This window comes from Mobula hypostoma, chromosome 6 (genome assembly GCF_963921235.1).
Source record: "Mobula hypostoma chromosome 6, sMobHyp1.1, whole genome shotgun sequence".
In the NCBI taxonomy this organism is placed as follows: Eukaryota; Metazoa; Chordata; class Chondrichthyes; order Myliobatiformes; family Myliobatidae; genus Mobula; species Mobula hypostoma.
Window position 1 is genome coordinate 4,558,264 of NC_086102.1, and position 17,536 is coordinate 4,575,799.

The 17,536-nt window shown below is 46.2% G+C and overlaps 1 protein-coding gene across 1 annotated transcript in view; it reads right to left on the minus strand.

Moving 5' to 3' along the window:
- The window catches only part of LOC134347792 (pyridoxal kinase-like), a 61,325-nt gene that overhangs the window by 17,118 nt on the left and 26,671 nt on the right, over window positions 1-17,536 (minus strand). Inside the window, exon 8 of the mRNA XM_063050216.1 lies at window positions 16,855-16,966. Coding sequence (XP_062906286.1) covers window positions 16,855-16,966 — 112 coding nt within the window. The remainder of the gene's footprint in view (window positions 1-16,854; window positions 16,967-17,536) is intronic.

The window sequence follows — 17,536 nt, forward strand, 5'->3', positions numbered from 1 at the left end:
AAGATCTACAGCCCGGCACTTGAAGTAACCATTCCTGTTCCTGAACCATCCAAGTCTCTGTAATGGCCACTGCATCATATCTCCAGGTACTGTTATCTCAAACCGTTCATCTGAGCGCGTCCCTTCTCTGTCACCTGCCTATTCTCCCTGACACACTGTCTACAAGCTTTCTCTATTTGTGAGCCAACCTCCTCTTTCCCAGTCTCTTCAGTTCGGTTCCCACCCAACAATTCTTGTTCAAACTCTCCCCAGTAGCCCTAGCAAACCTCCCCACCAAGATATTGGTCCCCTGGGATTCATGTGCAACCCATCCTTTTTGTACAGGTCACACCTGTCCCAAAAGAGGCTGCAATGATCCAGAAATCTGAATCCCTGCCCCCTGCTCCAATCTCTCAGCCACACATTTATCCTCCACCTCATTCTATTCCTATACTCACTGTCACGTGGCACAGGCAGTAATCCCGAGATTACTACCTTTGCAGTCCTGCTTCTCAACTTCCTTCCTAACTCCCTGTGGTCTGTTTTCAGGACCTCCTCCCTTTTCCTACCTATGTCATTGGTACCGATATGTACCACGACCTCTGGCTGTTCTCCCTCCCACCTCAAGATATCTTGGAATCGATCTGAAACATCCTGGACTCTGGCACCTGGGAGGCAAACTACCATCCGAGTTTCTTTCCTGCGTCCACAGAATCACCTGTCTGACCCCCTAACTATAGAGTCCCCTATCACTACTGCCTTCCTCTTCCTTTCCCTACACTTCTGAGCCACAGGGCCAGACTCTGTGCCAGAGGCACGACACTGTTGCTTCCCCCAGGTAGTCTGTCTCCCCCCCCCCCCCAAACAGTACTAAACCAGGAGTATTTATTGTCAAGGGGTACAGCCACAGGGGTACTCTCTAGTACTTGACTCTTCCCCTTCCCCCTCCTGACTGTGACCCACTTGTCTGTCTCCCGTGGCCCCGGTGTGACCATCTGCCTATAAATCCTTTCTATCACCTCCTCACTCTCCCTGACCAGGTGAAGGTCATCGAGCTGCATCTCCAGTTCCCTGACCCAGTCCCTTAGGAGCTGCAGCTCGACACACCTGGTGCAGATGTGGCCGTCCGGGAGGCTGGGAGACTCCAGGATCTCCCACATCTGACACCAAGCACAGAAAACTGGCCTCACACTCATAGTTCCTCCTTTCCGCAGTTAACACCAGTAAACCTACCTCGCCTCGTCCCATTACCGCCTAAGCCCAGTCACTCTACCACCTCTCACTCTGCTGCCAGCCAGATACGGCCGTCTTCTTTTCAAACCTTTCACGCTCTACTGGCTGACGTCACGTGCCTGCACAGTCTTGCCTCTCTTTTACCTCGAGTAGTAAAAACCTCCCTTCGCTCTGAAAAATCAGCCGTTCACTCACTCGCAGCCTTCTTGCTCCCAATTATATACATATATATATAGTTAAATGACAATAAACTTGACTTGCCGACCCTCTGACGAAAGGAATTCCTCATTACTATTCTGAATGGATGTCCCTCCACTCTGAAGCCGTGCCCTCTGGTTGTAGAGACCTCCACAAGAGGAAAAATCCTCCCCACACCCACTCTGTCAAGGTCTTTTAATATTCAACAGGTTTCAGTGAGATCCCTGTTCTATGTTCCGCGAGGAGATAAGAAGGGATATCTAAAGCTCCTCAGATCCCTGGGGGTAGCAGTACAGCAGTGAAGAGAATTACTCAAGAAATAATCAATGTTTGCAGAAAATGTAACATGATAATCTGCAAGAACTTTATCTCCATGGCGATTTGTAACTCAAGCCGGTGACCTTAGATTAGAGGGCAACTTAGAAGCCTTCAGGTACCATGATTTATATATACTTATTATACCATCTGTTTGGTTTCCTGCTCTGTCTTCTCTGCTCACTCCTGTGCAGCTCCCTCTTACCCCTCTACCACACCCACGGACAGAGAGATTCTGCAGACGCTGGAAATCCATTTGTGTGTGACTCCATTATACTTTGCTCACGTGTTCTGTTTCACTACCCTGAATTCGGAGGCTAACACACTGTGTTTCACTGTTGATCAGTTCAAAGTTCAAACTATAAACTGTATCAGTCACCCTGAGATTCATTTTCTTGTAGGCATTCACAGGACAACAAATAGAAGGGAATCAATGAACAATTACACACAGACAGATAATGTGCAAAATAATACAAAACATAAAAACTGAGGCACGACTGCACAAGTCGTGGATGTCAGCGAGTTAGACCAGCGGGAAGGATTTAAAAGAAGTCAGTTTTATCGAGTGGGTGTTTTGTAGAGGGAGACTGAGTAGGAGGGCTTTGATTCAACAAGGCCAGGTAAGCTACTTGTGAGGAACAGGAGAAGGAAGCATGTCCGTGAGGCTGGTGTTCTGCACCGGCTGTCAGATGTGGAAAGTCCAAGAGACTCCCAGCCTCCGAGACGGCCATTATCTGCGCCAGGTGCATCCAGCTGCAGCTCCTTAGGGACAGCGTTAGAAAACTGGAGATGCAGCTCGATGACCTTCGTCTGGTCAGGGACAGTGAGGAGGTGATGGAGAGGAGCTATAGGCAAGTAGTCACACCGGGGCCTGGGGAGACAGGTAAGTGGATAACAGTCAGGAAAGGGAAGGGCAAGAGTCAGATACTAGAGAGTACCGCTGTGGCTGTTCCCCTTAACAATAAGTAATCCTGTTTCAGAACTGTTGGTGGGGGGTGGGAAAACAGCTTACCTGGGGGAAGCAACAGTGGCCGTGCCTCTGGCACAGAGTCTGGCCCTGTGGCTCAGAAGGGTAGGGAAAGGAAGAGGATGGCAGTAGTGATAGGGGACTCTATAGTTAGGGGGTCAGACAGCCGATTCTATGGACACAGGAAAGAAACACAGATGGCAGTTTGCCTCCCAGGTGCCAGGGTCCGGGTTGTTTCTGATCATGTCCACTATATCCTAAACAGCCAGAGGTCGTGGTACATATTGGTACCAATGACATAGGTAGGAAAAGGGAGGAGGTCCTGAAAACAGACTACAGGGAGTTAGGAAGGAAGTTGAGAAGCAAGAACTCAAAGGTAGTAAACTTGGGATTACTGTCTGTGCCACGCGACAGTGAGTATAGGAATAGAGTGAGGTGGAGGATAAATGTGTGGCTGAGGGATTGGAGCACAGGCAGGGATTCAGATTTCTGGATCATTGGGACCTCTTCTGGGGCAGGTGTGACCTGTACAAAAAGGACAGGTTGCACTTCAATCCGAGGGGGACCAATATCCTGGCAGGGAGGTTTGCTAAGGCTATTGGGGAGAGTTTAAAGTAGAATGGCTGGGGGGCTGGGGGAATGGGAACCGAACTGAAGAGACGGAGGAAGGGGTGCTTGGCTCACAAATAGAGAAAGCTTGTAGGCAGTGTGAGAGGGAGGATAGGCAGGTGATAGAGAAGGGATATGCTCAGACAGATGGTTTGAGATGTGGCTATTTTAATGCAAGTAGCATCATGAACAAAGCAGATGAGCTTAGAGCATGGATCAGTACTTGGAGCTATGATGTTGTGGCCATTACAAAGACTTGGATGGCTCAGGGGCAGGAATGGTTACTTCAAGTGCCGGGCTTTAGATGTTTCAGAAAGGACAGGGAGGGAGGCAAAAGAGGTGGGGCATGGCACTGCTGATCAGAGATAGTGTCACGACTGCAGTAAAGAAGGAAATCATGGTGGGATTGTCTACTGTCTCTCTGTGGGTGGAAGTTAGGATCTTTTAACATCTGCTGATATTTCTTCAACTCGCCATGTGATCGTTCTTGCTGACAGGCTGATAGATGCAAATAAAGATTTCTTTTCAGGACAGACAATATCCACCACTGCCAGTAAACATTCTTTGACACACTCTCCATTTGTAAAAGGTTTCATCTTTTCTGCAATATGTTTTGAGACGTCATAGCTGGCACGGGTATTTCCTTTATTTTCACTGATTTTTCAACACTCAGCATCTACCTTCCTGCGTTTTGCATTCATTGTCATTGGCATTTTTTCCTTTGATTTTATTCAACAAGTATCGTAGCACATGTAAATATCTGGATATTTAGCGTGGAAAACACAGTGACACTGTTTCTGTTTACAAATTTGAACAATCCCATCTGAAAACCTGTGCGTGCACGGAGAGTATCCAATACATATTAATAAGGTAGTCTGTCTTCCTGTCATTCGTATATACTGGTGTTTAGTTTGGAACAAAACGGAACCTGGAGCCAGTGTAAAAAGACACCATGCATGTCCATCAGTGTGGTCGCGTGAAACACTCAGAATAAGGTAAAATCGTTCACAGGCCGGATAAGCATAATATCTCAATATTTGCTCACTGGCCGAATGTGGCCCATGGGCCGTAGGTTGCCTACCCCTGTCCTAGAGCAAGGGGTTTAGATGGGGTAGAGTTTGTTAGGTGTGTTCAGGAAGGTTTCTTGACAAAATATGCAGATAAGCCTACAAGAGGAGGGGCTGTACTTGATCTGGTACTGGGAAATGAATCTGGTCAGGTGTCAGGTCTCTCAGTGGGAGAGCATTTTGGAGATAGTGATCACAATTCTACCTCCTTTACCTCAGCATTGGAGAGGGACAAACAAACAAGTTAGGTAAGCGTTTAATTGAAGTAAGGGGAAATATGAAGCTATCAGGCAGGAACTTGGAATCATAAATTGGGAACAGATGTTCTCAGGGAAATATACAGAAGAAATGTGGCAAATGTTCAGGGGATGTTTGCGTGGAGTTCTGCACAGGTACATTCCAATGAGACGGAAAAGAAGGTACAGGAAACGTGGTGTACAAAAGCTGTTGAAAATCTAGTCAAGAAGAAAAGGAAAACTTACGAAAAGTTCAAAAAGCTAGACATTGAGAAGATTATAAGGCTAGCAGGAAGGAGCTTAAGAATGAAATTAGGAGAGTCAGAAGGGGCCATGAGAAGGCCTTGGCGAGCAGGATTAAGAGAAACCCCCAAGGCATTCTACAAGTCTGTGAAGAGCAACAGGATAAGACGTGAGAGAATAGAACCAATCGAGTGTGACAGCGGAGGAACTTAATGAATACTTTGCTTCAGTATTCACTACAGAAAAGGACCTTGGTGATTGTAGGGATAAATTACAACAGACTGAAAAGTTTGAGCACATAGACATTAAGAAAGAGGATGTGCTGGAGCTTTTGGAAAGCATCAAGTTGGATAAGTCGCCAGGACCGGATGAGATGTACCCCAGGCTACTGTGGGAGGCAAGGGAGGAGATTGCTGAGCCTCTGGTGATGATCTTTGCATCATCAATGGGGACGGGAGCGGTTCCAGAGGATTGGAGGGTTGCAGATGTTATTCCCGTATTCAAGAAAGGGAGTAGAGATAGCCCAGGAAGTTATAGACCAGTGAGTCTTACTTCAGAGGTTGGCAAGTTGATGTAGAGTAGGGGTCGCCAACTTGTCAATCGCGATTGACCAATCGATCTTTCAGACTTTCCCAGTAGATCCCGAAGAAAAATCAAAAATAAATACACAAATACTGTTGTAATGTGAGCATTATAAAAGTAAATAATACTAATTGGGATAATGGTAATATAGCAATATTTTCACTAAAAAGCTGTTTGTAAAGAGAGATTGTTTCCGGGTTGCGGGGGTTTCGTTCCGTTCTTTCTGCTCAGTGCGCATGTGTGTACTTCTCCCGCCATGCACCACGTTTTCAGCGTAGCCTGTGCTGCATCAAAGTGACCAATCAGATTAGGGATAAGAGTACAGAGTGTCGCAAACATCAATACGCGGCAGTGTCCCCAACCTCGGGGCCGTGAAGCAGGCAGGGGTGCAGCGGTAGGCAGGATGCACACAGCACATTTTTAAGAAAAAAAGCCGAAATAAACAAACTAATTAATTAGGTGTTGCCTGGCACGTAAATGTCGGCTCAGATCAGAGGCCACGCAATCGGCAATCGCTCGGGATACCCTGATAGCATGGCGGAGGCTCCACGAAAGAAGGCGAAAACATACAAATTCCATCCAGAATGGGAAGAGGAATTTCCATTTACCTTGGTGAAAGACAAGTCTGTATGTATGTTGTGCCACCAAACACAAGCACTGACTAAAAGAGGGAATCTGGAGTGGCACCACAACACCAACCACCAGGAATTTAAAGACACCTACCCCCCGAACAGCGCAATTCGTGCCAGGAAAGTTGAGCTGAAATCGGGGTTGAAGGCCCAGCAATCATTTTTCACAAAACATGCAGCTCGGAATAAGGCTGCTATTGAAGCATCATTTTGTGTAAGTCACCTTTTGGCTAAACACAAGAAGCCTTTTACAGATGGTGATTTATTCAAGGAAGCAATGGCCATTACCGCAGAGACTGTTTTTAATGACTTTAAAAACAAAAACGACATCACAACCGCAATACATAATATACCACTTGGCCCCGCAACAGTGACAAGGAGGGTAGAGTCACCGTCAGAGGACGTGAATATTTTTCACTACAGTTCGATGAATCCCTGGATGTAATGCAAACAGCTCAGCTTGTTGTATTAGTCAGAATGGCTTTCCAGGATTTTACAACAAAGAGGGACTTCCTCACTCTTTTGCAATTAAAGGAAAGAACGAGAGGTGAGGATATTTACAATGAGTTTAAAAAAATGTCCATGAAAATGACATCCCCATTCATAAACTGGTGGCAATTACTACCGATGGGGCCCCAGCAATGCGCGGTGTGCGCGTTGGTTTTATAGCACTAAAAGTCAGTGCCTACTTCAGGTCAACATCTATGTGAAATTGTATTTTCACAGATGAAAATTATTAAATCTAAGTACAGGAGCTGACTTACTGACAGACACCTCACTAGGGTTGCCAACTTTCTCACTCCCAAATAACAGACAAAAGTAGCAGTCAAATCCCGGGACATTTGTGTTTACCCCGAGAAAGACTACCAAGACCATGAAGCCTTGCGTGTACACCTGTGTGCACATGCGCGTATGTGCCGATTTCTTCTCTTTACCCCACCAATTGGTTTTGGCTTAATTTTCATTATTTCTACTTTATATAGGCTGTGTATTTATCATATCATTCCTGCTTTTACTATATATCAGTGTTATTTTAGGTTTTATGTGTTATTTGGTACGATTTGGTAGGTTATTTTTTTGGGTCTATGAACGCTCAAAATTTTTTTCCATATAAATTAATGGTAATTGCTTCTTCGGCGTAAAGCATTTCGGCACGAAAGGTTTCATAGGAACGTTCTACCTTAGTGGGGGAAATACGGGACAGTTGGCAACCCTACACCTCACAGACTGGCTGTCTGTAGTTATGAGCCAAATATCAGGGAACTAGCAGAAAGTATTCAGCCCCAGTCATCACACTGAGTGCAACATGTTGAAATAAAACTAAATAATGAAACTTAGAATTAAAGGTGTGAAGTATTGTAATATTCTTAAAGAAAGACAGCTATGGCCTGTTTGATATGCCAGCTACAGTGTTTTCTTGTTTGAATTAATTTGAAAGTTTGACAAAAGTATTTTGTGTAATTCAAATACAATTTGCCCAAATAAAAGGCCTCAAATTGGAAGTACAATCTGAGCTATTTTTTCTCTAAATGATTTAGTAGGTAGATCTTGCCTTTCACTGAGGTTGAGGTAGGGGATCTTGGGCTTAAAAAGGTTGGTGACCACTAATGTAGAAGATCCTGAGAGGCAGGATTTATGAACATTTGGAGAGGCATAATATGATTAGGAATAGTCAGCATGGCTTTGTCGAGGGCAGGTCGTGCCTTACAAGCCTGATGGAATTTTTTGAGAATGTGACTAAACACATTGATGAAGGAAGAGCAGTAAATGTAGTGTATATGGATTTCAGCAAGGCATTTGATAAGGTACCCCATGCAAGGCTTATTGAGAAAGTAAGGAGGCATGGGATCCAAGGGGACATTGCTTTGTGGATCCAGAACTGGCTTGCCTACAGAAGGCAAAGAGTGGTTGTAGACGGGTCATAGTCTGCATGGGGGTCAGTGACCAGTGGTGTGCCTCAGGGATCTGTTCTGGAACCTTTTCTCTTCGTGATTTTTTATAAATGACATGGATGAGGAAGTGGAGGGATGAATTAGTAAATTTTCTGATGACACAAAGGTTGGAGGTGTTGTGGATAGGTTGGAGGGCTGTCAGAGGTTACAGCGGGACATCGATAGGATGCAAAATTGGGCTGAGAAATTGTAGATGGAGTTCAACCCAGATAAGTGTGAGGTGGTTCATTTTGGTAGGTCAAATATGATGGCAGAATACAGTATTAATGGTAAGACTCTTGGCAGTGTGGAGGATCAGAGGGATCTTAGGGTCCGAGTCCATTGGACACTCAAAGCTGCTGTGCAGGTTGACTCTGTGGTTAAGAAAGCATATGGTGCATTGGCCTTCATCAACTGTTGTTGTTATTTTTTTTAATAAACGCAGAGAGTGGTGAGTGCATGGAATGGGCTGCCAGCGCCAGTGGTGGAGGCGGATACGATAGGGTCTTTTAAGACAGTGGTTCCCAACCACCGGGCCGTGGGGAAATAATATAATTTGGCGATATGGAATGATATGAGTCAGCTGCACCTTTCCTCATTCCCTGTCACGCATTGTTGAACTTGAACCCCGCCCCCCCCCGTCCTGTCAGCCGGTCCGCAAGAGCATCATCAATATTAAACCAGTCCGCGGTGCAAAAAAGGTTGGGGTCCCGTTTTAAGAGACTCCTGCAGAGCTACATGGAGCTTAGAAAAATAGAGCTATGGGTAACCCTAGGTAATCTCTAAAGTAAGTTGGTATTTGGCACAACATCATGGGCCGAAGGGCCTGTACTGTGCTCTAGGTTTTCTATGTTTCTATAAATAATAATAAATAACATCGAGAAAGACTCGTTGAGTCCTTGAAAGTGATCCATATGTTGTCCATGCTGATGAAGAGTCTGATTGTTGAGAGGTAATACAAGTTCCTGAACCTGCTGGTGCAAGTCCTGAGGCTCCTGTACCTCCTTCCTGATCGCAACAGTGAGAAGAGATTTTTCCTGGATGGTGGGGGTCCCTAATGATGGATGCTGCCTTCCTGCAACTGTGTTTCATGTGGGTGTGCCCAGTGGTGGGGAGGGCTCCACTGGTGATGGGCTGGGCCACGCTCCACTGCTTTTTGTTGGGTTTTCCATTACATATTGTGGCAGTGATTGCTGTCACACTATTCCCACTGTGGTCTGCAGAGCTGACAGAAGATGACTACTACATGGGAGATGCAGCAGGCTGCTTGTTGGTCAGCATCCTGTTCCTCGCAGTGGGTGAATAAATATTTACATTCTTTTCCACCTTACATTACGTGGCTGATTTTCAGCAGAGTGAAATTTGGGCAAAGGTCACTCACTCACAGATCGGCTTCTTGGTTAGCATGGACAAGTCGGGCTGAAGGGTCTGTTTCACGCTGCATGACATGTGGAGCCTGTGTTCGGCCGAGAGGGGAGGGGATGAGATTAAAAGTGCGGAGTGTGTTGTCGGCCGAGAGGGCAGACAGTGGATAAGGTTAAAAGAAGAGGCTTATTTTGTTGTAAATTTAAAGAGAGTTTCAGAGAACAAAAACTGATAGAAAGGCAGAAGATAGATTACGATTAGCAAAACGTTAACAAAAAAATTGCAGGAACTTCTACAATTGTCTAAAGGGAGTCAAGTGGAAATAATTAAATTTTGATCCCAGCAGGAATCCCAGGAGTGATTTTACTGATGAATGAAATAAACAGCAGACTTTGCACCAAGATTTACAGAATCAGAATTAATAACTCTGGTGTAAAAAGGGAAAATAAATCAGCAATGATGGAATGGCAGAACAGACTTGAAGGGCCGAATGGCCCGTTTCTGCTTTTGTGTCTTATCGGCATAGAACATAGAAAACCTACAGCACAACCTAAGGTACTTCGGCCCACAATGCCGTGCCGAACATGTACTTATTTGAGAAATTACCTCAGGTTACCCATAGCCCTCTATTTTTCTGAGCTCCATGTACCTGTCCAGGAGTCTCTTAAAAGACCCTGTCGTATCCGCCTCCACCACTGTCACCGGCAGCCCATTCCACGCATTCACCACTCTCTGCGTAAAAAACTTACCCCTGACGTCCCCTCGATACCCACTTCCAAGCACCTTAAAACTATGCCCTCTTGTGTTAGCCAATTCAGCCCTGGGAAAAAGCCTCTGACTATCCACACGATCAATGCCTCTCATCATCTTATACACCTCTATCAGGTCACCTCTCATCCTCCGTCACTCTAAGGAAAAAAGGCCGAGCTCACTCAGCCTATTCTCATAAGGCATGTTACCCAATCCAGGCAATATCCTTGTAAATCTCCTCTGCACCCTTCCTATAGATTCCACATCCTTCCTGTAGTGAGATGACCAGAACTGAGCACAGTACTCCAAGTGGGGTCTGACCAGGGTCCTATATAGCTGCAACATTACCTCTTGGCTCCTAAACTCAATCCCACAATTAATAAAGGCCAATGCACCATATGCCTTCTTAACCACAGAGTCAACTTGTGTAGCAGCTTTGAGTGTCCTATGGACTCGGACCCCAAGATCCCTCTGATCCTCCACACTGCCAAGAGTCTTACCATTAATACTATATTCTGCCATCAAATTTGACCTACCAAAGTGAACCAATGGCTCGTTTGAAACTCCAGAGACAGAAAGGGGAATTGATGGGTTATTCGGGAGGAATTCTTTCTGGCGGCCCAAATTTCAGAAAAACATGTCACAAAATATAAAATATAGCCATTTTGCTCTCTTTCGTACTACTTATTTAATTGTTTTTAACATGTATTTCTTGTTGTAATTATACCTTTTATATATTGTGCTATACTGCTACCACAAATCGACAGATTTCAAAACATATACACCTCCCAATAGTAACAGGGACATCGAGGCGCAGATCGGGAGACAGATTCTGGAAAGGTGTAATAATAACAGGGTTGTTGTGGTGGGAGATTTTAATTTCCCCAATATTGATTGGCATCTCCCTAGAGTGAGGGGTTTAGATGGGGTGGAGTTTGTTGGGTGTGTTCAGGAAGGTTTCCAAACACAATATGTAGATAAGCCTACAAGAGGAGAGGCTGTACTTGATCTGGTATTGGGAAATGAACCTGATCAGGTGTCAGGTCTCAGTGGGAGAGGATTTTGGAGATAGTGAATGGAAAGAACAAGATCAGAGCCATCAATACATTCACCCTACCAGTCATCAGATACCCAACTGCAGTAGTGTGCTGGCCAAAGAACCAGCTGGAAGCCAATGACATCAAGGCCCCAAAATGACTAACAATACATGGAGGATTCCAGCCACAGTCCAGCGCTGAGTGACTGTACATCCAGCAGAATAAAGGAGGACAGGGACTTGGAGGTGTCAAGGCCACAGTCCTGGAAGAAATACAAATCAACCATGAATACGTCAGGAAGATGGCCCCCAAGGACAACCTGCCAGGAGAATACTTCAGACAGCAGCCAGGGGATATGGAAATAGAAGTGGATGAAGCAGAGCCAGAGGACCAGAGGCCATGGCAGGACAAGCCACTGCCTGGGGATGTGCCATTGTCAGATCTCAGAGGTGGCTGACATAAGGAAGTCCTACCAATGGCTGGAAATGGCAGAGCTGAGCGACAGCACAGAGGCTGTGCTCATGGCTGCACAAGAACAGGCGCTGAGCACAAGAACGAAAGAAGCAGGGGTCTGTCACACCAGAAGAGACCCAGGCGCTGAGCACAAGAGCGAAAGAAGCAGGGGTCTGTCACACCAGAAGAGACCCAGGCGCTGAGCACAAGAGCGAAAGAAGCAGGGGTCTGTCACACCAGAAGAGACCCAGGCGCTGAGCACAAGAGCGAAAGAAGCAGGGGTCTGTCACACCAGAAGAGACCCAGGCGCTGAGCACAAGAACGAAAGAAGCAGGGGTCTGTCACACCAGAAGAGACCCAGGCGCTGAGCACAAGAGCGAAAGAAGCAGGGGTCTGTCACACCAGAAGAGACCCAGGCGCTAAGCACAAGAGCGAAAGAAGCAGGGGTCTATCACACCAGAAGAGACCCAGGCGCTGAGCACAAGAGCGAAAGAAGCAGGGGTCTGTCACACCAGAAGAGACCCAGGCGCTGAGCACAAGAGCGAAAGAAGCAGGGGTCTGTCACACCAGAAGAGACCCAGGCGCTGAGCACAAGAACGAAAGAAGCAGGGGTCTGTCACACCAGAAGAGACCCAGGCGCTGAGCACAAGAGCGAAAGAAGCAGGGGTCTGTCACACCAGAAGAGACCCAGGCGCTGAGCACAAGAGCGAAAGAAGCAGGGGTCTGTCACACCAGAAGAGACCCAGGCGCTGAGCACAAGAACGAAAGAAGCAGGGGTCTGTCACACCAGAAGAGACCCAGGCGCTGAGCACAAGAGCGAAAGAAGCAGGGGTCTGTCACACCAGAAGAGACCCAGGCGCTGAGCACAAGAGCGAAAGAAGCAGGGGTCTGTCACACCAGAAGAGACCCAGGCGCTGAGCACAAGAGCGAAAGAAGCAGGGGTCTGTCACACCAGAAGAGACCCAGGCGCTGAGCACAAGAGCGAAAGAAGCAGGGGTCTGTCACACCAGAAGAGACCCAGGCGCTGAGCACAAGAGCGAAAGAAGCAGGGGTCTGTCACACCAGAAGAGACCCAGGCGCTGAGCACAAGAGCGAAAGAAGCAGGGGTCTGTCACACCAGAAGAGACCCAGGCGCTGAGCACAAGAGCGAAAGAAGCAGGGGTCTGTCACACCAGAAGAGACCCAGGCGCTGAGCACAAGAGCGAAAGAAGCAGAGGTCTGTCACACCAGAAGAGACCCAGGCGCTGAGCACAAGAGCGAAAGAAGCAGGGGTCTGTCACACCAGAAGAGACCCAAGGTTCAGACTGTGCAAGGAATCAGCTGAAACCATCCAACACAGGGTACAAGATGCAGGCAGGGTCAGCATAACCAAGATGCAGGAATATCTGTGCTGTGTATGGATTTGACTCTCCCAAATCCGAATGGGAAACACCTGAGAAGGTCGTGGAGAATGACAGAGCTGAGATCCTGTGGGACTTCCAAATAGTGACTGATAAGCAGGTACTGGCCAACTGACCAGACTTAGTAATACTGGACAAGGACCAGAAGAAAGCAATAGTAATAGATGTGGCAATCCCAAATGCCAGTCACATCAGGAAGAAAGAATATGAGAAGCTGGAGAAATACCAGGGCTCGTAAGAGCAGATAAAAAGGATGTGGAAGGTTAAAGCCAGAGTAATCCCAGTGGTGATAGGAGCACTTGGAGCTGTGACACCCGGACTGGGAAAATGGCTCCAACAAATCCCAGGAACGACATCTGAGATCTCAGTCCAGAAGATGCTGAACCCTCAGGCTCCCAGGCTTCTGGTAGAGGACCTGAGATTGAGGGGAAAATACACATACACAACACACAAAGGGTGAGAAATAGAAATATTGTGTGTGTAGCAAAAATTGGGGAAAAAGTACGGTCATGTTCATGGGTCCAATGTCCATTCAGACATCTGATGGTGGAGGGGAAGAAGCCGTTCCTGAATTGCTGTGTGTGTGTGTGTGTGTGTGTGTGTATGTGTATGTATTCAGGCTCACCCCCCTCTCCCAATGGTACCAATGAGTCAAGGACATGTCTCACCCACGCTTCCCCCCCCCCCCCAGTAGTACCAATGAGACAAGGACATGTTCCAGGTGATGAGACTCATCAAGGCTGGTGAGTCTTGGCCCGAAACAATGGCTGTACTCTTTTCCATAGATGCTGCCTGGCCTGCCAATTTCCTCCAGCATATTATTTGTTGCATGAGATTCCAGCACCTGCAGCCTCTTATGCCTCCTCTGGATATGAAGGCTGAGTTTCCGTCAGCCTTGAAAGAAAGAACTGTCTATCTTCATAAATACAAGAGACTCTGCAAAACGCTAGAAATCCAGTGAAACAGAAAATACTGGAGGAACTCAGGCAGCATCTATGGATATAAATAACCAGTCGAAGTTTTGGATCAAGACCTTCCATCAGGACTTGATATTTTGGGCTAAGGCCTTTCCTGATGAAGCCCGAAACATCAACTGTTTATCCATCTCCATAGATGCTGCCTGACCTGCTGAGCTCCTCCAGCATTGTGTGTGTGTTTTCATGGACCTTGGTGTCACTTCTCACCAGAGCTTCACTACATTAGGACTTCTAATCATTTGTGTCCAAAGTGATTGAACTCTCAATTACTTTAACATCCATTTAAAACTATTTTCCAACTTGGGGTCCATGGACCCTTCAGTTAATGGTATGGGTCCATGGCATATAAAAAGGTTGGAACTTCTATTAAACTTTTATTAAACACCAGCTCAAAACTTATTTATATAACCTTGCTTTTAACAAACATCTTTGACTTTTATTTTGAAGTTTATTTTTATTTTTTATTTTATTTTCAAGTTTTTCATTTTAACCCATTGTAAACTCCATCATCTATATGAAAGGTGCTCAATAAATACAGTTATTATTTTTCTATGTATATTACTTACATTAAATTCCTCACAGTTCAGGGTGCTTGGAGATTAATGATAAAATAAGTCAATGTTAGCATGGTTTCTGTAACGCATGCGCAGCCACTTCGGTGGTGATGGCTGTTATCTGTCAAGTAGGGGACCGTGCACAATTCTGATTTGATGGAGGCAGACGTGAGAGTACGGAGGAACACCTGGAAAACTTCTGAAATGCCCGCTTCGCTGCCGCTGCTACTGTGTGGTAACCGGAATCTCCGGAGAAGAAGGCCCCGAAATCCTCGGTTTTGCGTGTTTCAGCGGCCGGGGCGAGGCCGAAGGCAGAGGATGGAGCTCGGGAGGCTGTATCGGATGGGCTGGTCAGAGGCTCGAAGTTTTCGGACAGATAGACTCAGTGTCGGCTGTGTTCGGCTGCTTCCAAGGCATCGGCAAGTTGACGGTGTCTGGAGGTTTATGGCAGGGAGTTTCTCCCTTTTGCCGCCTGCTATCGGGGACTCGGGAGTCGATCGACTCGGGGACTTTGAGACTATTTTTACCATGCCCATGGTTTGTTCTTCATGAAATTATGGTATTGCTTTGCACTGCTGTAACTATATGTTATAATTATGTGGTTCTGTCAGTGTGAGTCTTTGGTTTGTCCTGTTTTCTGTGATATCACTCCGGAGAAACATTGTATCATTTCTTAATGAATGTATGCATTTCTAATTGACAATAAAAGAGGACTGAGTGTTCTCATAATCTAAAGGGGAATTTTGCCTCACAAAACTGTTGAGTTCTTCGAGGAAGTAACAAGCAGGGTGGACAAAGGAAAGGTAGTGGATTTTCAAAGAAGGCGCTTGATAAGGTGTCACACGTGAGGCTGCTTAACAAGATAAAATCCTATGCTGTTACAGGAAAGATAATGGCATGGATAGAGCAATGGCTGACAGGCAGGAGGCAGTAAGCGGGAATAAAATGGACCTTTTCTAGTTGGCTGCCAATAACCAGTGTTGTTCCTCAGGGGTCAGTATTGGGACCACTAATTTTCACATTGTTTGTCATGATTTAGATAATGGAATTGATGGCTTTGTGGCAAAGTTTACAGATGATACGAAGACAGGAGGAGGGGTAGGTAGTGCTGAGGAAGCAATGTGTTTCCAGTGGGACTTAGGCAAATTGGAAGAATGGGCAAAAACAAATGGCAGATGGAATACAATGTTGGGAAATGTATGAAACATGGACATAGAAACAGAGAAAATAGGTGCAGGAGTAGGCCATTCGGCCCTTCGAGCCTGCACCGCCATTTATTATGATCATGGCTGATCATCCAACTCAGAACCCCGCCCCAGCCTTCCCTCCATACCCCCTGACCCCCGTAGCCACAAGGGCCATATCTAACTCACTCTTAAATATAGCCAATGAACTGGCCTCAACTGTTTCCTGTGGCAGAGAATTCCACAGATTCACCACTCTCTGTGTGAAGAAGTTTTTCCTAATCTCGGTCCTAAAAGGCTTCCCCTTTATCCTCAAACTGTGACCCCTTGTTCTGGACTTCCCCAACATCGGGAACAATCTTCCTGCATCTAGCCTGTACAATCCCCTTAGGATTTTATACGTTTCAATAAGATCCCCCTCAATTTTCTGAATTCCAACGAGTATAAGCCTAGTCGATCCAGTCTTTCATCATATGAAAGTCCTGCCATCCCAGGAATCAATCTGGTGAACCTTCTTTGTACTCCCTCTATGACAAGGATGTCTTTCCTCAGATTAGGGGACCAAAACTGCACACAATACTCCAGGTGTGGTCTCACCAAGGCCTTGTACAATTGCAGTAGAACCTCCCTGCTCCTGTACTTGAATCCTCTTGCTATGAATGCCAGCATACCATTCGCCTTTTCCACCACCTGCTGTATGATAATGCATTTTGGTAAAAGGAACAAGATTGCAGACTATTATCTATAATGGGAGAAAATTCAAACATCAGAGGTGCAGAGGGACATAGGGGTCCTCATACAAGGTTCTTCAAAAGATGATGCCTTGAAAAGGACCCACATCACCCAGAACATGCCCCCTTCTTATTGCTACCATCAAGGAAGAGCCAACAGTGTCTTCTGTACGAACCAACCCATGAAGTTGAAATTTAGTTATCATTCAAACCATACATGAACATAGCCAAACGAAACAGTGTTCTCCCGGGATCAAGGTGTAAAACCGGTACATCACACATCTGGGTCAGAGTTAAAGTCAGGCCTTTCAGAACATCGTCAGCAATTAGAAGTGGGAAAGGGGAGCTGTCTCCCGCTAATGGCCACTGGACAGTCAACTGCTGTAGTTGATACTGAGGTGCAATCTCACTCACCTTTCCTCTGGCTGCCCAGCGTCACCAAGTAGTTGCTGCCTAACTGCGAGGGTAGGTCAGAGCTTGTGATGACCACAGTGTCAGGGCCCATCTCGTGAAGGACATCCATTACCTACGAAAGTCAATGTCACAGTTACCAACCAAACTGATGGGGAGCTTCACTCTGTATCTAACTGTCCCTGTCCTGGGAGTGTGTGATGGAACAGTGTAGAGGGAGCTTCACTCTGTATCTAACTGTCCCTGCCCCGGGAGTGTGTGACGGGACAGTGTAGAGGGAGCTTCACTCTGTATCTAACTGTCCCTGTCCTGGGAGTGTGTGACGGGACAGTGTGGAGGGAATTCAGATGAATGGAACTAAGAACAGTCTGCACTGACATGACTATTATCCCAGTGAGAATTATGCAGTGAATATAGATACAGGGCTTTAATTAATTTGGCACTTCTACCAGCCTTCCACACATCTGAAAATGGTTTACATCTAATGTCCAATATAGTCAGGGAAGACAGATTTTTTTCCCAGGGTTCGAATATCTAATACCAGAAGGCATGTATTGAAGTTGAGAGGGGGCAATTTCAAAGAAAATGTGAGGGGCAAGCTCTTTTTACACAGAGAGTGGTGGGAGCCTGGGACGGTGGTAAAGGCAGATAGATTAGCAATTTTTAAGAGATGGTTAGATAGGCA